At 36.4% G+C, this 24,643-nt stretch overlaps 1 protein-coding gene across 2 annotated transcripts in view; it reads left to right on the plus strand.

Moving 5' to 3' along the window:
* The window catches only part of ZBTB10 (zinc finger and BTB domain containing 10), a 36,855-nt gene that overhangs the window by 4,711 nt on the left and 7,501 nt on the right, over nt 1–24,643 (plus strand). For both annotated transcript variants that reach the window (XM_081816175.1, XM_006727141.3), the window contains exons 2-3: nt 7,425–8,310; nt 21,905–22,003. In XM_081816175.1, the coding sequence (XP_081672301.1) occupies nt 7,425–8,310; nt 21,905–22,003 (985 nt within the window). The remainder of the gene's footprint in view (nt 1–7,424; nt 8,311–21,904; nt 22,004–24,643) is intronic.

Raw genomic sequence — 24,643 nt, forward strand, 5'->3', positions numbered from 1 at the left:
AGTTTTCCTTTTCATACCTTCAGAAACTTTGGCCATCCAGTTCTTTAAACATTCTGAGACTTTCTCATACATGCAGATTTTTTCACCGCTTCATAAGAATATCTTGCATTAGCTTTATCCTGTCTTAAAAATGATGAAATGAGAGTTCTGTAGTTCTTCAGGCAAGAATTCACTTTGAGGCTAAGGATAGTTCATGCCCTTTATTCCCCTCAACTCCTCCCTGCTTTTTTTTAAAAGAGAGATTTTTTTTTGAGATGAGGTGGGCCAAATCACTAAGTGTTAACTTTTCTTTCTTATGCTTTCTGAAAGTAAGAAAAGTTCCTTTTCATTAAATCATGGTGACCAAAGAATTATAACACATTCCTAAAAAGCTTGCTGTTCTGCTAATTGGGTGTTGGTTAAGATTGTTCATGGGGGAGTCAAAATATGCGCTCAGAATCTGTTCTGAGCCTTCTATTTCAGAAAGATCCCTATATTCTTTCTAAGGATGTAAGGGGCAACATACAGTTTCCTATATTCTCTATAAGGATGTAAGGGGCAACATACAGTTTTTATTTTGAGTAATAACTGTCTTCATCAAGGAAAGTTCAATGATTAGCTTATACAGGATTTGACCATTTGGCCCAGAGGACTTTAAAATTGCTTTAATAATAGTGGTTACTGCTGTATCTTGGTTCAGATCACTTTCTACCCAATTGTGAAATTTTCATAGCCTAAATCACATTCTGTCAACTCTTTCCAGTTTACATAACTCTCTCCAGTTTACTAAGTCTAAAACATACAGTCAAATGTATTACTATAATTTTCATTAATCTTTATAGAAAGTAAATACTGAACTTAGGTCAGTGATCTGATTGACATTACCAATGAGAATATGTTGAGGTCATAACTAAAGCAAAAGTGAGATGGTCTAGAAGCTGTCTTTGCATTTGACAAAGATAAGGTTTAAAGGTTTTTAACAATTCAGGGAGATAGTCTGAAAAACCTTTCCCTAAGAAGTATTAAAGATGAGGGGCACCTGGGTGGCTCAGTAGGTTAAGTGTCAGGCTCTTGATCTCAGGGTTATGAGTTCAAGACTCCATGCTGGGTGTGGAGCCTACGTAAATAAATAACCAACCAACCTCTGGACCATTAAATAAGCATTTTGTATAATATATAGGTTCTAACATTATGTTTGATTTATTAAGCTGGTTCATTTCCCTTGTGTTTTTGACTTTTTAGTAGTGTCTTTCACTATATAGTGTATCTAGGATTGGCTTCTTCCTCTTTATAAACTTATATTAGGTAGATGCAGAGCACTGGAGATAAAACTTACAAATCAGACATTTTTTCTGCCCTCAAGGAACTTGTAGTCTAGTAAGAAGAGGCAGACGTAATAAAATGATAGGTACCATGTTAGAAATATGTTCAGGTTACAGTGAAAACACTAAAGGAAGTCATCAATTCTACTGGTGAAAGTTGTGAGAAGCTTATATAATTGGCTCTTGAACTTCATCGTGTTAAATGAATAGGTGTTGAACGGGGAGGGGAGGGCATTCCAAGAACTGCAATTGGAAGCAGCATTAACAAAATAAAATTGATGTGTCTGAGAAGTGGATAATTTGGTTGCTAACAGGATGAAACATCAAGTCTGAATAGGTAATAGACTGTGGAGGGTCTTTTGTCATGCTAAAATGATTGTATTTTATTCTGTTAACAAATGGGCAAACTCTTTAGCAGTTTTAAATGGGAGGATCATGAAGAAATATGTTGCCGTTCAGAGACACCTGGGTAGTGTGTGTGTGTTGAGAAGAGAGCTGGTAATAAAGCATATCTTTGGTACCTAAAATTGGCTGGAGGTAAAAATCACCTGAAGATTTTCACTACTGACCTATAGAATTAGAATTTCCATTTTCTTAAAAAATTCAGATTTGGAAGTGGAATGTTTTTTTCTTTCAATATAGTGTTCCAGTGGGCTGCTGCAACAAAAGTAGTAAAGTTTTTTTTTTTTTTTTTTTTTAGATTTTATTTTATTTATTTGAGAGAGTACGAGTGGGGAGGAGAGGGAGAAGCAGGCTCCCTGCAAGCAGGGAACCCAGTACGGGGCTCTATCCCAGGAACCCAGGAACCCAGGACCATGACCTGAGCCGAAGGCAGATGCTTAACTGATTGAGCCACCTAGGCGCCCCAAGATTTTTGTTTTTAATGCTTTCAGTTTACACTTTGATGTTTTATATTGGAAATGCCTTTTTCTGCTAATCCATTTATTGAAAGGATTATAATTCTGGGTAGGGAAAGTAAATACTAATTGTTGATTTTTTTAGCTAAATATTTTCTTATACTTTGTGGATTGACTACACATGAACTCATTTGTTTGCAATTAAGTTCTCTCCAACTCTCCTTTCATAAGGGTGGGGGAGATTGTGTGGTGGTCTTGGGTTCTCTGCCAGTTGGTGGCATTATCTAGCCCCCCAAGCTAGAGTACAGAAGACTGACCCTACAGTACCCCCACAACATCTAGTTGATCAGTCAAATTCTGTTAATTTTTATCTTCCAGATATTTTTCCAGGTTCTGACTCATCACCCCTCCCCCCATTAACATTTTCCATCTTAGGTTAGTTAAGGTCCTGGTTTCTTGCAAGTATGTTGCACTATTAAGAGTACCTTCCTTGGGGTCACAGTGTATCTATTAGTTCGCTGATATTAATTCCCTACTTTGCTGTCACAACTATCTCTTATATCTTCTAATCCAGTTAGATCACTGCTTCTAAAGCTCTGTAAGGTACCTATCACAGTGGTTTTTAATCTTGTTGGGGAGGGGGTGGGAATTTGAATCTCTCCATAACTGATGGAAGCTATAGACACTTGCCTCTAGAAATGTTCATAAGTGCATATTTGCATTTCTTGGGCTTCTGGGGGATCACCTTGAAGTTCTTTCATAAATCTGGAATTTTTAGGATGCTGTAAGACCATCTTGTTTTCTTTTTAATGTTGTTTATTTGCTTGGAATGCTCATCCATCCCATTCCATTTTTTCATCCTCTAAGGCTCTGCTCAGGTCTTCTAAAAAGCATTCCCCCCGCCCACCACCACCAAAAATAACTGGACTAGATAGATAGACCTCCTCTCTGCTCTCCTAACACCTTTGTTACACTCTTCAGTACCTTAAGAGTCTTGCCCACCAGTGATCTTCAAGTTGGGAACTATACTTACTCATTTTGGGTCCCCCGTTGTAGAACTTGTCTAAAGTAGGCATTCACTTTATGCTTATTAAATAATTCAGTGAAGTCAGGATTTTTCAAACTTTTAGCAGCTTCTTCCTATGAGTAAAATATTTATATTTTTAGATTCTCTGGAAGTAAAGGTAAAGATGCATTTTTCTTTTTTATATTTTCTTAATTTTATTTTTTATTCTTTTTTTAAAGATTTTATTTACTTATTTGACAGAGACACAGCGAGAGAGGGAACACAAGCAGGGGGAGTGGGAGAGGGAGAAGTAGGCTTCCCGCTGAGCAGGGAGCCCGACATGGGGCTCTATCCTAGGACCCTGGGATCATGACCTGAGATGAAGGCAGATGCTTAACGACTGAGCCACCCAGGCGCCCCCTATATTTTTTTAATTTTAGAAGAGTTAATTCTAAGGTTTCTTCCAGATCTAAAATTATAATTTTACTTATGGGCATCTTCACAAATAAAAAACTTGAAAACTTTTCACATTTACAGAATCTTTTTTTTTTTTTAAAGACTTCATTTATTTATTTGACAGAGAGAGAGAGAGACAGAGAGAGAGGGAACACAAGCAGGGGGAGTGGGAGAGGGAGAAGCAGGATTCCCGCGGAGCAGGGAGCCCGATGTGGCTTGATCACCTGAGCGGAAGGCAGACGCTTAACGACTGAGCCACCCAGGCGCCCCTACAGAATCTTTGATGTAATAAATTTTCTGATTTTTTTTTTTGAAGTCTGAATTCCTTTTTTTTTTTTTTTAATTTTTTAAAGATTTTATTTGTCAGAGAGAGCTTGTGCACATACAAGCAGAGGGAGAAGCAGGCTCCCCACTGAGCATGGAGCCCAATGTGGGACTCAGTCCCGGGACCCTGGGATCATGACCTTAGCTGATGGCAGATGCTTAACCCACTGAGCCACCGAGGCATCCCTGAATGTCCGTTTTCTTAAAATCTTGTTTAGTCATTTTAGACTATTGTCTGGGCTAAATTGTGTTTTCCATTTTGGGAAAAGGAACAGAAAAGTTTCCCAGCATCTGAAAAGTATTCTAGAAATACTTAATCTTTTCAACAGTAGATTTTTACATACCAATGAGCTCATGTTATCCGTATACTCAGAGTGGGCATTTAGAATGTTAAAGAAGGAACCAGAGACGGAGATGGCATGAGTTCCTTAGGGAACTACTTTAAGATTTTTATGTTTAGTACTAAGATTTTCTTAATTTATTTAGCTCAGCAAATAATACCAGCAATTTGTTTTAATGCTGTGTGCTTATTTAAGCTCTGATTTGCCCAAGTGCCCAAATAATACTCCCCTTTGAGAGTACACATACTCTTGACTTGGAAAGCCTTCATTGTGAAGAGAATATTTAATAGGTGCTACAGAAACAAGGCACAGTGCTCTAATAAGTAGTGAAAAAGAAATTGGTGGTGCTTATAAAAGCAAGGAACATTACTATTCTTGTAAAACATTAATGAGAAAAAAATAGTGGTTGAATAGTTGTGTTTGATTTGTATATTTTGTGTTAAAATAGAATGGGCAAATATTTTGGTGGATAGGCTTTTGTCTGAGTTATTTTTAAAAATTAGGACATTTGGTCTGATAATGGCTGAGAACTTTAGAAATTGGGACTGGCCCAGAAAATGCAGAACACAGTGACCATCGCCTAAAATGACTGTACAGTTAGACACAGCCTCCTCCTTAAAGGTTTGAACTGCCAGATGTATAAACTCTAGGTGGGTTCTTGATTTGCAAATGCTAATTCACTGCTTCCACAAATACTTCATGATGTGCTGCTAAATTTTGATCAGTGCTTAAAATTTTTGCTTCTTCAAGTATTTATACTGTTATTGCAACATCAGAACTTTGAACCAAATGAGTTTTGCTAGGCAGGTATGGCATGCATAGGAAAGCTTAGTTTCAGGCAGCGTTAATGGAAGGTTCTTTAACTTTGGATGTTTCTTTAATGAGTGGAAAGCATAAGCAAATGAGTAAAAAGTCTTATCCAAATAGTCTCATAAAAGGGACATCAAGTAAACGGTCTGATGCTTTTATAGAAATCATTTACTGTAGCGTTGTTTTTAGTATTGATTTAGTTCTTTATATATTCATATGTTTTCATTCCCTTTTGTAAATTGTTTGAAATTTGACAACGTACTGGTTTATGTACAAGCTCTAAGGTTAAAACAGTGTCTTTTTTTTTTTTTTTTTTATGTCACTTCCTTCCCTCCACACCTTCAAAAGCAAAAATTTGGGACTTACTGGTGAATTTGTTTTGCTTACTTCCCTCAGACCTTGGCTGATAATGTTTTTGATGAAGATTGGGTGTGTGGGGGAGAGGGTGTTACAGTATAAGGGCATTATGTGTGTGAGGCACTGGGAAGGTAATAGACTGCCAAGAGTCAGTTGGAAATGAAAAGGAAAATCCTACTTCCCATGCATCCTTCTTCTGTAGTGATCATATACCCCAGATTTGCAGGGTTATCTGTACTGTTCATTACCCCTGTGGGAATACTGAAGGGGCCTAGAATTCTAATATTTTGGTTCTTTCATTTGAATTCTCATACTTAAAAGCAACACAAAAATTCTTAAATGGACTACTGACCTGGTTTAGTTTCAAGGGAATTGAAATTATTTTATGTATGGTCTTCTGTGTTCAGTACTCAGACTTAAACCTAATTATTTTTGTAATTTAGCCATACCCATGTAAGATTAAATAGAGTTGTGGGATTGTTTAGGAATCTCACCACTAAAATATTATATCCATGAAAATTCTTTCGCAGTCTTAACTGTGTTCCCAACACTTTTCTATTTTTTTCTTTTTTTCTATTCTGCCTTCCTCTTCTCTCTTATCCAAGCATATCAGTTTTCCTAGCATGTTTACGATCTAGTATGTATTTTCCCATGTTTTCCCCCATGCTCATATAGTCATAGATGTGTGTCATTATTGTACAGAAATGGTCTGTATTTAAATTAATATTTTATGCAAAGAAAATATGAATTTTTAATACTTTAGGGTCAGCATTTTCAGCCATCTTTTCTACCAGAAATATCTAAGGACTTCTTTGATTGGAAAAAATGATTACTTCAGTTATCTAACAGCTGTTATTAAAGTGTGCTGTGTTTTATAGGAATTACCATAACTTAAGTGATGCTAAACAGATAGTGAACACTTTTCAGATTGATAAGAAAGAAAATTATAAACTTTTAAGAATTTTGAGCTCCATGGTTCCTGGCTGGCTCAGCTGGTAGAGCATGTGACTGTTGATCTCGGGTTTGTAAGTTCAAGCCCCCACATGGGGTTTAGAGATTACTTAAAAAAATAAAATATTTTAAAATAAAATAATACATAAAAGAATTTTTAGTTCAGGAATTTTACCTTACATTTACCATTTATGCCCCTAAAAAGATAAGGCATTTTGAAAGTTGATTGGGAAATTATATAGCTGGATATCCTGTAGTTGAAACACATTTTCCTATCAGGGTCTTAGCTTTATCTTTAGATTTAATTAATTTCATTGACCTAAACTATTTGGATGTTTGCCAAGACTTAAAATTTACTTTTAGTAGTGTTAAATAGGCTGAGCTACCCAACATTGTAACTTGGATATTTTAAGTTCAATTAGAAAGGCTGCTGCATTCCTATCAGAGATAAGGCAAACTAGATTCCTATATATGAAAGTTTCTTTTCATAGGAAAGTAACTGCTATTTTAATTTTAAATAATTCTTAATCCATGTCCTTGGCTTATACATGATACATGTTATTCTTTAATTGAAATCCTGCTGATCCTTAATTCAGATGTTTGACTTTTTTTTTTTTAAGATTTTATTTATTTATTTGACAGACACAGCGAGAGAGGGAGGGTACACAAGCAGGGGGAGTGGGAGAGGGAGAAGCAGGCTTCCCGCGGAGCAGGGAGCCCAATGTGGGGCTCATCCCTGGACCCTGGGATCATGACCTGAGCCCATGGCAGATGAATAATGATTGAGCTGCCCAGGCGCCCTTTGACTTTTCTTAATAATAATAGTAGCTTGCACCAAGCTCTTCACACTTCTTCTCCCAATATTTGGGATTGTGAACACTACAGTCTCAGTACATCATGATTGCTAACAAATTAGTGTATTTGATTAGTGCTTTTTAAAAAAGTTAAATTGATACTTTGTTTCATTTAGGGATTTTTTAAAGTAAATAATTTAATATTAATGTTTTCCATCCAATTACAGGAGACAGAAATACCATCAGAAGAGGGGTACTGTGACTTTAATAGTAGGCCAAATGAGAACTCTTATTGCTATCAACTTCTTCGACAACTAAATGAACAAAGAAAGAAAGGTATTCTTTGCGATGTCAGCATTGTGGTGAGCGGAAAAATCTTTAAAGCTCATAAGAACATCCTGGTTGCAGGCAGCCGTTTCTTTAAGACTTTATATTGCTTTTCAAACAAAGAAAGCCCTAACCAAAACAATACTACCCATTTAGATATTGCTGCAGTTCAAGGTTTTTCAGTCATCTTGGACTTCTTGTATTCTGGTAACCTGGTGCTCACAAGCCAAAATGCCATTGAAGTGATGACAGTGGCCAGCTATCTTCAAATGAGTGAAGTTGTTCAAACTTGCCGAAATTTCATTAAAGATGCCTTAAATATAAGCATTAAATCGGAAGCTCCAGAGTCTGTAGTTGTGGACTATAATAACAGAAAACCAGTTAATAGAGATGGTCTGTCTTCATCACGGGATCAAAAAATTGCCAGTTTTTGGGCAACACGGAATCTTACCAATTTGGCAAGTAATGTAAAAATTGAAAATGATGGTTGTAACGTCGACGAGGGCCAAATAGAAAACTACCAAATGAATGACAGTAGTTGGGTCCAGGATGGTTCACCAGAATTGGCTGAAAATGAATCTCAAGGTCAAACAAAAGTGTTTATTTGGAATAATATGGGCTCCCAGGGAATTCAAGAGACTGGCAAAACAAGGAGGAAAAACCAAACTACAAAGAGATTTATTTATAATATACCACCTAATGAAACAAATTTAGAAGATTGCTCAGTGATGCAGCCACCTGTTGCCTATCCAGAAGAAGATTTATCATTCATCAAGGAAGAACCAGGTAAATATTTTATATACAAAGATATTTCAGTTTTCATTCTAATTAATTACGGTTGGATATCATAATCTTGAAGTATGTTTTTAAGGTATTTCTTAAACTATAGAAGTAATACACAAAAAAAGTAATTTGAGTGTTTATCTTAGGAGAAAATTAATAATATAATTTTGGTATATGTTTTTTCTCTGAGTTTCTCAAAGTTTGTGTTAATCTTATATGTGGTGTGTGGACTCTTCATTTATAGTTCTTTGACTTCTGGATCTTTGGCATCTCTGATCACTTTTGCACGCAGTGCTGGAAAAGATACAAGATAATGTAATCTTAGTTAAAATCTTAGTTGTAATACATAGTTTGTCATTTCAGAACATTTTTGAGACCTAATTAACATTTTTTATTCCCAATTTTTTTTATTTGGTAATTAAACACATTTAAGTGTTTTTTAGAATTTTGCAAATGACAGTGGGATTATTCCAATTTGTTTAGAGCTACTATTCTATTCTCACTGTAAATCTTACAGAAGCTGAAATGTTTCAAATTTGTCCCACTGTGCCCTCATTTTCATTTTCATTCATTAAGAGAGAGGACTCAGACCTTTCTCCTCACTATATAACTAAAAGGATATATACAAAATCTTAGCATATCACATTTGTGCTGTGGACCTTTTTTTTTAACGGATTTTAATGGGATGGGGGACCATTGTTACAGAGTATAAATAGAAAGATTTGAAACTTTAATTGCCTTTGCCTAATTTAATTATATTTGAAGAAGTAGTGGATTTGAGGTTTTCCTGTGCAGACCCCAGACTTGAGGTATATGTCTACCACTGTCATAAATGATTCAGTGTTTGTTTTGCTGTCTCAAAGCTCTGTAATTATTCAGTGTCTGATTTACATCATGGTGATTATCTGGGGATGGAGTACTTGGTTAAAAAGAATCATTGTTTTTAGTTCTAAAGGGCAGAATGCCATAGTAAACCTATGAAATGGTTTGTCTGGCTTTTCAGGTATGGGTTTAGTTTTCATTGGTTTTCAGATTTACTTAGGTGAAAATCATATCTGCATAATGAATATGATTTACTGATCTTTTCCCTCATACTTGTCTACTGTTTAATAATTAAATCTCAGAGGCAGTTTCTTTAAAGTATTAAAATAGGGTAGACTTTCTTAGCATCACGTTATTTTGGCTTAATTTTTAATACAGAAGACCTTGAAGTAATTCTCAAAAATGAGCTACATTGTCTTTCTGCTATAGAGATAAATAGTTTAATAGTATGGTGGGAACCCTGTGGTGTTTTTTAAAATACACACACAACACCATGTAAGGCATAAACAGGTTTTGGGGGTAGTAGTTGGCAAAACTAATCACAGCTAACCCATTCTTAATGCCACATATAATTGGAGTGATTCAAAGAAAAGCACTACTATTGAACCATGTTGCATACTTTACAAACTTTTTTTTAAAACATTTATTTATTTGACAGTGAGAGCACAAGCAGGGAGAGCAGCAGGCAGAGGGAGAGGGAGAAGCAGGCTCCCTGTTGAGCAGGGAGCCCGACATGGGGCTCGATCCCAGGACCCGACTGAGTCACCCAGGCGCCCCCACAATGCATACTTTAAAAAATAACATTACTAGCTATTATTTTGGCAAGCACCCCCTCAGCTGAGTTTGTATCAATGGAATAGGTGTATCATAAATTTTTGGTAGTCTAATATGCTTTCAATTTATCTCTTACATCTTACAAAAATTGTATTATGTTACGGGTATCACTTTGGTTTCTGAACCTTGCTTAATTGACATTTGATTTTATCAGTGATACGCTATATTCCAGCTGTTAAACTTTTTGCAACTTCTCAGTGCCTCTAAATCCAGCCTCACTGAATGGCAGGAAATGGGGGTTTTATAAGAATGTTATGATTAGGACATAATATGATGCAGAGCCAGAGTTTGGCAAATTTTTACTGTAAAGGACCACAGTAAATATTTTAGGCTTTGCTGGTCATAAAGTCAGTTACTTAATTGTAGCATGAAAGCAGTATTAGGTATACACAGATGATCATGGATATGCTTCAATAAGGCTTTATTGCCAACCCTTGGTATAGAGCAGTGGGTCTTAATCTTTCTTCGCTGCATATTGTGCAGTCCTTGGTGCTTGGGTCTTTCCAGTAGGGATTGAGTTAATTGGTTCTGGGATGTCGCCTGGTTGTTGGAATTTTTATAAGCTCTGTAGGTGATTACACTGTGAGTGAAGGTTGAGATCCACTGACAAAGAGGAAAGATCCCAAATTGAGTCATGATCTGAAAATGAGCTCTGTACTTACCTACTGTGTGACCGTGACCAAATTAAATTAAACTCCTGTCTTCAGTTTCTTCATCTTTAAAGTGTGGTACTTATTTTAAGGAATTATTATGAAAATTAAATGACAAAAGCACAACTGTCATGGTCATTATAGATCCCCTTAAAATTGGGAAACTTGAGATTATTTAAAATCAGTTTTCCAGTGTAGCGTGCTTTCTACTGGATTCTAGAAAAGAAGTTATTGTATATTGAGCCAAAATTCATTCTTTTTAACTTCATGAACCTGTCATTTTGAGTAGTATAATCTGAGCCTAACCTCTAATCTCTCTAATCTACCTGATAACCAACCCTTCAGATAACTATAGATAATTTATTAAACTAAGTGAATTCCTTATGAATTCCAAGTGCCTTTATCATCTTTCTTACAGTCATAGACGTGTTTGTTTTTTTTTTTCCCCACCCAGAAATTTTGGTGTACAGAATTAACTACAACTCTGGAGGCAAATTCTGACCAATATAGAACACAGTGGGTCTGTCTGTGTTTATCAAGGTTGAGGCCTGGCTCAAGGTCACTCAGCTAGTAAAAATAGAGGCAGGTTTCATGTTTAAGACCGTCTCACATTAAAACCTTGTAATTAATGAACTGGTAGACTCAGTCTTTTAAAAAAAATTGGTCCCTTTTAAAACCTCAGAACATTTTTATGAACTGCACCATCATTGGTTACACTTTGATTTCTACTTATTGAGAAAATACTGAAAATGTTCAGTGAAATAAATGCTTTTAAATGAATTTAAAGTTATGTACGTAAATATCTGAAAAGTCATAATAAGTTATTTATATGGTCTATGAGCAGTGCTTGGCATATTTGGACTTGTAGATCCCTTTGAGAACTGAGTTCCCTAGACTCTTAAGTCTATAGTCTGTAAACCACAGCTCTAAATAATATCTCCTTGCCACGTATTGTTGAAGCTCGTGTTCCAGTGCCTCATAGAGAAGTGTTGTAAGATACTGAGATAAGAAGGTATACCCAGAAATAGGGATTTATTTATCTATTTTTTTAAGATTTTATTTATTTGCCAGAGAGAGGGAGAGTACAAACAGGGGGAGTGGCAGGCAGAGGGAGAAGCAGGCTCCCTGATTTCATATGTACTTCTGGAGAAACAGTATTAAAATATTTGTAAATTTTTATTAATCCCTTATAAGTAGAGTTGAAATCAGGTTTCACCTTCACAGTTTCAATTTGTATATTTGCCTTTTGGGTAAAAAGCGCACATAATTTTAATATTTAGAAGACAACCTTGAGATATGGGACTCGATCCCAGGATCCTGAGGTCATGACCTGAGCCGAAGGCAGACGCTTAACTATCTGAGCCACTCAGGTGCCCCAATATCAGGGATTTACATGGGTTCTTTTTAAATATATATATATATCTTAAACTAGTGTATCCATTATTTGACTCACTACTGCAGTTTGCTTCAAATCATTTTTGATATATGAGGATACTTGAAATAGAACTTAGGAAAGGTAGAAACTTCTGTCCTTTTTACTGTCTTACTGGAGTTTATGGGATAATTATAAAGGTAGTCATTAATGAGTTGCTCTGGTACTATAAAAATTTCAAATCCTTGTCTTGCTGATTCACAACCAGAAAATAAATTTCAGCCAAATAAAGTATATAAAAATCTGAGATTAGGAGGGCACCTGGGTGGCTCAGTTGGTTAAGCGACTGCCTTTGGCTCAGGTCATGATCCTGGAGTCCCGGGATCGAGTCCTGCATTGGGCTCCCTGCTCGGTGGGGAGCCTGCTTCTGCCTCTGACCCTCCCCCCTCTCATGTGCGGCTCTCTCTCGTTCTCTCTGTCTCAAATAAATAAATTAAAAAAAAATCTTTAAAAAAAAAAAAATCTGAGATTAGGAATTAAATTGTAGGAGTAAATATAATACCTAAAATTGTTTTACAGAGTGTGTTCACACATGATATTGTTTTTAATCGAAGCAAGTCACATGTTAATCTTACTGTTGATCTTTTGATGCTCTGGGATTATAAGGAACATGATTTTCTGTATCTAGATTTTTCTGTTATTTCAGTCACAATAGCAGGTTGCACCCATTATAAATAACTGCTCTGCATGTGTACACATAACCTTTAATTTATGAATGCATACATACTTCATTTTGAACAGACGTTTTTGAAATGACTGACAAGAAACATCAGCAAAACAAATAACATAAAGCAATAAAGAAGTTAAGTGTGCTAGTCGAGAGTGTTAATATAGTTGCCCTAATTAAGCTTTTAATTGGCTCTAAGATAACAAGCAGCCTCTCAGGAGGAGGAAAGATGCCAGTTCTGGAAGATGACAAACTTCTCTGGTACTGAATTTTGAAAGGAATTTTTTCAGTGGGGTTTTTATATAGTTGATAACATTTTCTAGTAAATGAAGCAGTATATAATTGATTTTCTGTCTTTAATACAAGTTGATACAATTCTATGTAGATGATTTTTTTCTTAATGTCATACAAAGATTCAGATGCAAGGTGATTTTTTACTTGACCAAAGAATATAATTTAGAGTTCTTTAAATCTAAAAGTTCCTTTCTTTCATACGTACTTCATACGTAAAACATTTGTAAATTTTTATTAATCCCTTATAAGTAGAGTTGAAATCAGGTTTCAGCTTTACAGTTTCAATTTGTATATTTGCCTTTTGGGTAAAAAGCGCACATAATTTGAGTATTTAGAAGACAATCTTGAGAACAGAATGCTCAAGCTAAATATCTTTAAGATACTCTGAGTCATTTGAAGTAATGAATTACTCTATAGTGAACTCTTTGGAGTTACCTACTAACCAGCACTTCTGCTTTTCTATGTTTTGGATGATAATTGATATTTGGCATTACTTTCAGATCTTGCAGAATCTTAAAGTGCTTTCTAAATGATTAAATTTTTATGATTTTGAAAACTGGCCATAACATTTGAGACTTAATATTTTGACCATGCCATATAAATTTACTGTATAAACTATTTAAAATACGTTTAATAATCCTGGAACTGAACTTTGTTTAAGGAGATGTAGGCTGTGGACTCAGTTTTACTTGACCATAACCAGCCTTGAGTGTATCCCACATAATGCCTCTAATGGGAAGAAAGAAAAATTTTGTAATTCTGATATCTTGAAATCAGCAAAAACTACCCAAAGCTTTTTCTTAATCATTTTGGCAACAAAACCCAATACTCGGCAGCAAAACCAGCTATTTATATCTTTTACGCATTTCTTTAAATGTGAATATTCATGTTTTGTTGCCAAAATACTGTTCTGATTATAGGATGCTGCCCTAGACCCCCACTTACTTTTCTGAAATCTGAAAATTGTTGCATCCTACATCTTACTTTAAGCATTTCAGATAGATTTATGGGTCTGGATTAGTGTTTTTGTTTTGTTATTGTTGTTGTTTTATCTTAGGGGGTTCCAGATGTTCTCTACCTTCCAGGAATCCTTTTGGTTGAATGTTATGAAGGATGAGCTACAATGTTAAGTTACTCTTTTTCAGAAACTGAAAATTGGGTGTTAAATGGTAGTTTGAGGCCTGATGTTCATTTTGTTTATTTTTTTATTTTTTTTAATATATAATGTATTGTTTGTTTCAGGGGTACAGGTCTGTGATTCATCACTCTTTTTTTTTTTTCTTAAAGATTTTATTTATTTGACAGAGAGATAGCAAGAGCAGGAACACAAGCAGGGGAGTGGGAGAGGGAGAAGCAGGCTTCCCGCCGAACAGGGAGCCCGATGTGGGATTCGATCCCAGGACCCTGGGATCATGACCTGAGCCGAAGGCAGACGCTTAACGACTGAGCCACCTAGGCGCCCTGTGATTCATCACTCTTACACAATTCACGGCACTCACCATAGCACATACCTTCCGCAATGTCCATCACCCAGCCACCCCATGCCTCCCAACACCCTCCACTCCAGCAACCCTCAGCTTGCTTCCTGAGATGCGAGTCTCTTATGGTTTGTCTCCCTCTGTGGTTTCATCTTGTTTCTTTTTTCCCTCCCTCTGTGATGTTCATTTTTAAAAAATAAAGGTCCACCAGTAGTTCATGGGCTGTAAAATACACTAATACATAAGAATCTTGCAGTGTTTAATCTTAAGAGGATGATAGTAGGTAGTAGGAATATTCTGCCATCTTCTTTTCCCTTCTTTACTTTTCCTCTGCCTAGTGTTCCTTTCCTGCCCTATCTCCTATATTCATCCCAAGAGATGGCTGCACGTATTTATTAACCTACCAGTTAGAAACCCTAAAGAAACAATCTGTGTGGCCAGATTAGGTGTTGAAGAAGCCTTATGGATCAGTTATAAAAGCATTTTTTGAGTTCTGCCTGCTCAAAGTATCATGTTGTCTAAACGCTTTGTCGATCCCTGAGAGATCTATAAAACTGAAATTTTTATTTCTGACATAGTCTTAATATTCTGGTGTGACCACATGGTCTTAAATCTTCATCCATAGTTTTACTTTCCAGAGAATATTACTTTTCCTGGGATACCAGAATAGCTTTCGACATCATAATAGGAAATTTGGTAATTAAATTTTTATTTAAATCCCCCAAAAAGTAAGCATCTTGCCAGATGATGTTGATGTCAAGATTGAGGAGTTCCTTGCCTGGAACTTGTTCATAATAGGATTGCTGTGGGCTAGAAACATACCCAGTGTGTTGTGACAAATGTTAAAATAAGAAGTACAGCAGGGTGTGCAATGGGAGGTTCCTAACTGCTCAGAAGATGTGGAGAAAGCTATATAGAGAAGGCAGTAATAAGAATTGGATCTTGTGTAGGAGTTTGGCAGGAGAGAAAAGGGCATTCACTGACCACCAGGTGGCAAGAAATCAGGTTAAGTAGGTAAAAGAATAGAAAGAATGCAATGGGGAAATGAGGTTGGGTAGATAGGTTAGAGCCAGGTTGTGATTCTCTTTGTTCTACATGGTAAATTTGTGGATTTTATTTTACATACTGAGGCAATAGGAGGTTTTTAACTAGAGATTAGGTCCATTTATATTTGCCTTTAGGTAAAAACATTTGAAAGGGTGTTCATGGATTGGAGTGCGGAGTGATCTGGGTAGACCTTTTTGTAAGGACTAGTGTGAGCAGAAATAACAATCTTGTTTGAGTAGTGCAAGGAAGAAACAGTAGAGCTTAGTCTAAGATGGGGCAGTCACTTGAGTCAGTGGGTTGTGAATGGAAACTACTATATGTTGAGTCTCCAGGCTGTTACAGGAACTTTCAAGGGTTGGTTTATAGAATAAATTTGTAAGTGAATTTACTCCAATGAAAAGTGGAAAAAACCTGATCACAGTGAATAAGGAAAAATTATACCTGTTTATGAAAAAACAAAATAGTTCTGAAACTGTCTTCAGAGAAGAGAAACTTGATGTTGATATATGTGAAAATGAAAGTGGGGAAAGATCTGAGTTTTTATTTCTAAAACCTTGATTTTTGATGTCTTCTCTCATTTCATTCTTCTCAAGAATATTTGTCTTTTAAGAAAATCTATGTTAGTCTGCACCTGCCTCATGTTTGGAATTTTGAGAACCAAAAGAAAATGGTCAGGGAAACCTTCTTCCAAACTTAATTTTGTTTAGCACTTAGAAGCAGGTGCTGTACTACTCCCTTACCAGATGATTTGGAAGCATTGCTAACCTGCCAAGGTCCCAGAGAAACCTGTAACCACAGGCACCAAGATTAACCTCACTTAATGACACTTAGATTTATATTCCACTCTACATTTTACTCAGTATTTTCACTTAATGATGTCACTTTTCATAGCAGCTTTGTGAAGTGGGCAAACATTGCTACTCTTTATGTGAGAAAAATAAAGTTGATTGTTACAAAATTTTGAAGAGTAGAAACTGAGGTTTACTTTATCATTCGTTTTAATCTCATTTTCTTTCCATTGCTTGTTAATTTGATTTTTTTAAATCCATGAATGTCTTTTTTAAAAACATGGTTAATCAGAATTATTTTAAAATGAACCTGAAGAGAAGATTGCTTTGGGATAGACAAAAATGTATTAACTATGAAGAACAAAAATAGCTGATATCTAGGTATACTTAAGATTTTGGAAATAGTTTTATTAAATAAAGAAGTTACTAAAGTGAATGTTGGTTTAACCCAGAGTGTAAGGTTTATTTTTGTTCATTTAGCAAAGAAGTATATAAAATACCACTAGGAGAGTAAGTTAAGGATGGGTCTACTTCTTCACTCTTTTATTTCTAGCATTGCAGATTGTGGGTTTTTGTTGTTTTGGTTTTGTTTGTTTTTCTTATCTTCTGAAACTTTAGATTTTATTTTCTGACTAGAGAGAGAGAGAGCGAGAGAGGGAACACAAGCAGGGGGAGTGGGAGAGGGAGAAGCAGGCTTCCCGCAGAGCAGGGAGCCCGATGTGGGACTCCATCCCAGGACCCTGGGATCATGACCTGAGCCAAAGGCAGACTCTTAAATGACTGAGCCACTCAGGCGCCCCTGAAACTGTTTTAATAGCTCTTCAGAAAGATGTTTTGTTTGCAGAGATATCTTAGCCCTTTTTGCTAAGTTTAAATGAAGTGAAGGATTTCCATAGGAAGGTCACGAATGTCAAAAACCAAGTATAGTAGAGTTTATTTTTTAATCCTATAATTTAGAGAAAAAGATGATGACCAAGAGTTACTGCTTTCACTTCCTAGTGAAAAAAATTCATTTCTGTTTCAAGTGAATGGTTGGTTGCCTCACTTCTATCCCACTTAACATCAACTGATTAAAAAATGAGTTGCTAAGCAGTTTGGCTGATTTCAAATAAGGTACAAGCAGTGATATGTATTGATTCCTGAGTTAAGTGTGCTATTTTTGAAAGCTTATTGTCAACCTGGAAGAGCTCACCTCTTCTGAAATTTGTTTTTGATATCAAGATCCAAGTAATAACCTTTCAAAGCGTTCGAGAAGAAACACTGTACACAGGAAGAATATATTTGTCATCTGTTAAGCTTTCAGGTTGAGGTGTTCTGTGCTTAGTGTAGGATTAAAGATCACAAATTAAATTCTAATACTTAAGAGCGGTAGGGTAGGAGACAGGAAATGTCTATTTTAAGAACTAGCTGAGGAAGCCTTCAACAAATCACTATAGAATGTTATATAAATAGAAACACCCTGCCTGTATTTACAAACCCACTTGGCAGAATTTTAAGACGTGCCCTCTGAACAGATTGTACACTCCAGAATAATGACTTTTTTTTTTTTTAAGATTTTATTAGAGAGCAAGCGAGAGAGTACAAGCTGGATGAGAGGTGCAGGGGGAGAAGCTTACTCCCTGCTGAGCAGGGAGCTTGATGCAGGACTCAATCCCAGGTCTCCTGGATCATGACCTGAGCCAAAGGCAGACGCTTAACCAACTGAGCCACCCAGGTGCCCCCACAATTTTTTTAAAAAAAGATACTGGGAAACCTAGTACAGTTGTTTGAATATTGATTTAAATTTATTATTGAAATACATTCAGCTTTTCATAGGAAAATAAAGCCACTAAATTTCAGTTAATCATTTTCAGTTAGTGGTTATATTTTAGTGTTCCTATACACCAGAAAACTGAGAAATTATTCTTTAAATACCATTAAGTAAACTAGTAACAGAGGTTGCAGAGGGAAAAACACTCAAACCAACATTTAACAACACTTGTTTGAAAAGCGTTTTGTCAGGGTGCCTGGGTGGCTCAGTTGGTTAAGTCTCTGCCAGCTCAGGTCATGATCTCGGGATCCTGGGATCAAAGCCCACATCAGGCTCTCTGCTCAGTGGGGAGTCCGTTTCCCCCTATGTGCTCTCTCCCTCCGTCTGTCTCTGAAATAAATGAAATCTTTAAAAAAAAAAGTGTTTTGTCAAGCATTGTGATGAATGCTGGGAAAATAAAACCTAACCAGTATCCCACCTCTCAGGGGACAGGTAGAGGAGTCTATTTACTATTGCTCTTCTCCACATGAAGTACTTGTTCATTCTCCTGACTTCCAGCCCATTTACTCTAGGCAATAATCTCACTTTTTACTATTTCACCTTACAGAGAAAATAAAAGCTGGTAGATGAATGTCCTTAAGTACCTGTTTTCAAACTTCTGTCTATATATTGTCTTTGCTCTCTCTCCTAAATACCTAAATATTTGCTTCAGGATTCCAGAATCCTTCTCTTTGAATTTCAATACTTTTAACTTCTCCCTTTCTTAGTGACTTCATTTCAGCATTTAAAGGTTTATTAGTTTCATCTTTAAAAAAACAAACTCTTAAACTCTATGTCTTCCCTTTTGCAACCAAATTTCTCAAATTGTATTATAGATTATAATTCATCATCTTCCATTCATAACACAGGCCACTCTTTTTTCTCCTTGTCCGACTGATCTACCAGAGTCACTTGCTCTAAGATCACCAGTGACCTCCTAGGTGTTCAGTATTTGTGGAATGAAAGTAATGTATGTTTCAGTCCTTACCTTAAATTTTTGGCAGCATTGTCACAGTGGACTAGTTCTTGAAATAACTCTTCCTAAAATCTGTATCATTTTCTAGTTGATTAAAATGCTAGGATTCCTCAACGTATCAGTCATAGTTTTTTCTTCATGGTCTCATCTACTTACTTCCATTACCTTATTTACCAGTATAGTCTGACAACTCATTTTTATCACCAGCTTAAGCATCGTATCTGTATAGCCTTTGGTGTTAATTTCTCCACTTGGGAGTTTAAATGAAAAAAAAAAAGTTAAAATTTTGAGTGTTTGTTATATACCAGGCAAGCAAAGAGTTAAGCACTTTTTTTTTTTTTTTAAAGATTTTATTTATTTGACAGAGAGAGACACAGCAAGAGAGGGAACACAAGCAGGGGGAGTGGGAGAGGGAGAAGCAGGCTTCCCGCTGAGCAGGGAGCCCGATGTGGGACTCGATCCCAGGACCCTGGGATCATGACCTGAGCCGAAGGCAGACGATTAACGACTGAGCCACCCAGGCACCCTAAGCACTTTTCATTTATGTCATTTGGTCCTTGGACAATAATAAATGAAAAGTACATAGCTCTTTTCCTGATAATTTCTCTACTTGTATAATAAAACCTTTCTCAATCTTTAGTAAGCATCAGAATCACCTAGAGGGCTTTATAAAATACAGATTTCTGGGCCTCACCTCCATAGTATCTGATTCAGTAGGTTGGGATGGGGCCTGAAATTCTACATTTCTAGCAAGTTCCTGGATAATGCCCATGCTAATTTGGGAACGACACTTTGAGAACCACTGCATTAGAGAAGGAAATAACCTGCTTCACAACTGTCACACAGCTGGGATGTGGCAGAGCTGAGAATTGGTCCCAGGCAGTATCTAGAGTTTACCCATTTAACCCACTGTTCCCACTCCAGATGTATTAAACTCCTCTTTCTTAGGTATCTCAGACTCAGTACTCAAAACTACCTAAAACTGGTCCTAAACTGGTCCTCTGCCAGAGACCCCTAACTGCCATTAGTATAGGATGGAAACTTCCCTCATTACCTTCAAACCCTGCCTCTCCCGTATTCAGTCTCACAAAGCACTGTTGGTTCTTCCACAAACTACTTTCCTCCATTTGCTACTGCCATCAACCAAGTCAAGGCCACTGTCTGTTCTCATCTGGATTTCTAAAATAGCTTACTAACTTAATCTCCCTATATCTCCTTTTGCCCTCCTTTAATTCATTCATACAGTACCAGGAATAGTCTTTTTAAAAGGTGAATGAGATTAATGCCTTGTTTAAAATCCTTCTACTGCTTTTAGAGTAAAGGCCGAAATCTTTACCATGGCGTGCAGTGCTCTATATGACCTAACTATGCCTGCTTGAGGATCATTTTATTTTTTTTCCTATTCTTTCTCTCCTTCATTATGCAATTACATAATCCTACTAGCCTCTTAGAACATAAGTACTAGATCTATTCAGTGATTTGGGGTTTTATAACTATGCACTAGAACCATTATTGGGTGGTATTCTGTTCTATAAATGTACCACAGTTTTATTTGCCCACCATCAATTTTTTTGAATCAGTTACCTGCTTATGTAGAGAGGAGTTTGTGTTTTTCTTTTTTTTATCTTGAGTGTTGGGGGAAGCCAGAGCAGTATGGGATGGCGATATCAAAGATGAGTCTTAAATGACAGAGGACAGATTGTCCATAAAAAGTGGCATTTTTTAAATGTCTTCAAATACTTTAAAGATTTATTTGAGAGAGAGATTGGACGAGTGGGAGGAGGGGCAGAGGGAGAAGCAGATCCCCCACCGAGCAGGGAGCCCAACATGGGACTTGATCCCAAGACCCTGGGATCGTGACCTGAGTTGAAGGCAGACGCTTAAGACTGAGCTACCTAGGTGCCCCGTCTTCAGATTTAATTTGGGAGAGTAGATAGTATCAGTGGGATGATGCTGGATTCACTAGTGCTAGTAGGAGCTCGAACATTAGGACCTTATATTCTAAACTAAGGTGTTTGAAAAAGCTCTGGTGAACCACTGAAGATTTTAAGGTAAGGGAGCAATTTAGGCTTTGTGTTTTAGGAAAATCTCTCTGGCATTATGAACAGAAGTACGAGCATTATATTTTGAAGCAAGGAGACCAAGAAATTATTTCAGTAATTCACTAATATAAGAGAACGGTGGTGGGTAACTGAATTAAGGCAGTGGTAGAAAAATGGAAGGGATGGAATAGATTTAAAAGAAATTAACAGATTAGAACCAGTATTCATCTCATTAGTATGTCTTTTCTTTTAAGCTGCCTCTCTACCTCCTTTCCATATTTCAAGATGAAGGAATTCGCTCCTTCAAAGTCTTCCTTTACTACTGTAGTTTTTTAATTGGTCTTTTTCACTTCTGAATCCATACAGAAACAGTAATGTTTTACACAACCAGTACTTAGTACTAACAGTAGCAGCTGTCATTGGGTGCCAAATGCCATAATTTGTAACACTTGACTTGCATTATCTAATTTAATATCTATGATCTGGTTGGCAGCATATGAGGAAACTGAGGCACATGCTCACATAGCCAGTAACCTAATTCACTCTGCCTCTTAAAGCTTATTCCTATTTAGTACACTGTTCTTACTGTTGAGTGTGCACTTGTTCTTGTAGTTGTCTTATGATTTTGTGCCTTAGTAGTATTAAGCACATAGTAGATATTATAATTCGCAGATATCTTTCTATTTAGTCAGGCTAAGAAACAATACCAAGAAGGGAGTGGTTGGTGATAGCTATAGTGTGGTTGTAAATAACAGATGATTCTACATCTCCTTTTCAGATCTGGATGGTGCTCTACTCTCAGGGCCAGATTGTGATAGGAATGTGAATACAAATTTATTGGCTGAAGCCGGCTCCAGTCAGGATGGAGGTGATGCTGGTAGGTACAGTAGGATTTTAGTAAGAGTATGTTAAAGAGGATTTGAAGATTGGGAAGTGTTTGTGTACATATTTAAGGACCTATTGCAGTTTCTTTCCCTTAAAAGAGAGTATTCTATGTAAATACTTTCAATCCGTGGTAGCTATGTTTATGATAACACTTCGGAAGCCTGGTAAATACAAATGGATGGGTGTTTATTATTGTCTGAGGGAGCCATTTATTTAGAGCTTTTAAAATCTTAAATATCAAGTAATTAAGTTAATAGAGCTGGTGGCTTCTTGCTAGTATATACATAGAATGAAAATGGTAATTATCCAAATGGTCGATTAATGTTTTTTAATTAGCATTGATGTAAAATAATAGTATGGTTGGTAATGGTGATAGAAAATGTTAATTCTAAATAGTAATATTTCGTACTTTGGGAGGGGTATCCTCCTACACATAGAGGCAGAGAATCCATAAATATTCCAGAGAACAACATGAGTATAAATAAATTAGGAAGGGAAAAAGCTTTCTTTAGAGAAGAATGCCAAGCTAATAAATACAGAATGACAATTGAAAAAATACCCCACAGGAAATAATTGAAGATTATCCATGGATGTTAAGCCACTGTTAATGGGCTTATCTCACAATGATTGGGCAAAAGGCTGTTGTAATAGCATATTCACATGGTCTCCATATCATCTCACAGATTACTTCAGTTACAAAGAGGAAAAATTGCTTTATAATAAAAGAAGCAGAAATACCATGCCTCTTGTTGGAATGCACTAGCCAGCACACAACCCTACGTAATATTCTTGCCAAATGTTTAACCCAAATCTAATCATGAGGGGGGAGAACATCAGACTGATCTACACAAATCCAGCTACTCTGGATTTTAAAATGTTAATGCCATGAAAAACAAGCAGAGGAACCACTAGATTCAAGCAAACCAACTAAATGCATTGTCAATCTTGATGACATCAGGGTTCTAAAATGACTAAAGGGGCATTTGGGGAACAGTTGGGAATTTGAATGTATAGTATGGATTAAATAGACAATTTTAAATTTCTTGGGTGTGATAAAGGTACTGTGGTTATGTAGGAGAAAGTTCTAGAAGGTACATGCTATATTGAGGGGGAAGCAATGATGTGCAAGTTTCCAAATTACACATATAATACATAAAAGGTGGGTATGTGTGTTTATAGAGAGCACACGTGGCAAAACAAACATCTGTCAAAGGTACACAAAGGGATATAGATGTTCATTGATTTCAACTTCTCATAGCTTTGGAATTGTTTAAAAAACTGATGGGGAGGGGGACAGCTAGGGGTACTCCTACATAAAGCTTTCACAGGTTTCTGAGTATAGTATGCACTGACCAAAGTTAAGCCATGTAATTTTGAAGAAAAGAAATTGCCTTAAGGTGGTTTCTCCTAACTGAAAAGAGTTTACAGAAAGTTTTGAAATTAGCCATTTACAGATCATATGGGTTGAATTTTGAAGACTTTTTCCTTGTACAAAAAATCACTAATAGTACAAGGTATTTTGTATTTGGTTTAGAAATCTGGTTGAAGAATGGGTTTAGACAGGGTATGTGAATTCATATGTAAAATTTTCAGTTCTGCACATAAACATCTTCATTGGAGAATGGTTCATATAATACATCTCCTTTTCAAAAAAGTAAACTCTTAATTTAGAGTCATTTCTCTTTAGGGGACATTTTGATCCATTTTTGTTTTTGCAACTGAGATCAGCCTTTGTCTTCTTCAAAAGAATGCTTTCTTCTTAGTTTGCCATTATGGAAAAATGCACCCTGAAGGATATTACTGAGCGCAGTGAGCACAATTTTCAAGTAGATCTTGAATGACCTTAAAGATCTTTCAGTGATTGAATTACAAAAGCACTACCTTTGTTAATTTGCTCATATACTTCTATAAGTAACCTCTAATTTGGCCAGATGAGAGAAGTTTGGGATGAGGCTTTCTTAATTTGAATTATCATTTTGATATTCTAGATATATGGTGTCTCCTGTCTGTTTTCATGGATGCTTTTTATTAATCTTTAGGTTATCGAGAGAAACAGAATTTCAAGTATTAAAAACTTAATTCTGAATCTTGGGTCATCAATTTATAAATTATTTTTTGAAACATGGAATTTCAAGTGTTCTAATTCTGCATTTTGGGTTACCAGTTTATAAATTTTTTTAAAGATTTTTTTGAGAGTGAGAGAGAGCAAGCCTGGGTGGGGGGAGGGACAGAGGGCGAGGGAGAAGCAGACTCCCCACTGTGCAGGGAGCCTGATGTGGGGCTCGATCCCAGGACTCTGAGATCATGACCTGAGCTGAAGGCAGACGCTTAACCAACTGAGCCACCCAGGTGCCCCTATAAATTATTTTAGGGCTAGTTTGTTCTTACGTGTAATGAAAGTACTAACTTGAGGTTATTAACATACCTAACATGATTTCTGATAATAGTTTTGCAAGTATTTTGAGCAAATCAAAAATATATACATGTTGGTATTTGCTAAGATACATTTATTCAAGAAATAATTGAAGGGTTGTTGTAAGCTTTGGACATTAGAAATACAAAGGTGAGGGCGCCTGGGTGGCTCAGTTGGTTAAGCGACTGCCTTCGGCTCAGGTCATGATCCTGGAGTCCC

Source organism: Leptonychotes weddellii, chromosome 4 (genome assembly GCF_054177405.1).
Source record: "Leptonychotes weddellii isolate Sample4059 chromosome 4, ASM5417740v2, whole genome shotgun sequence".
NCBI classification, from domain to species: Eukaryota; Metazoa; Chordata; class Mammalia; order Carnivora; family Phocidae; genus Leptonychotes; species Leptonychotes weddellii.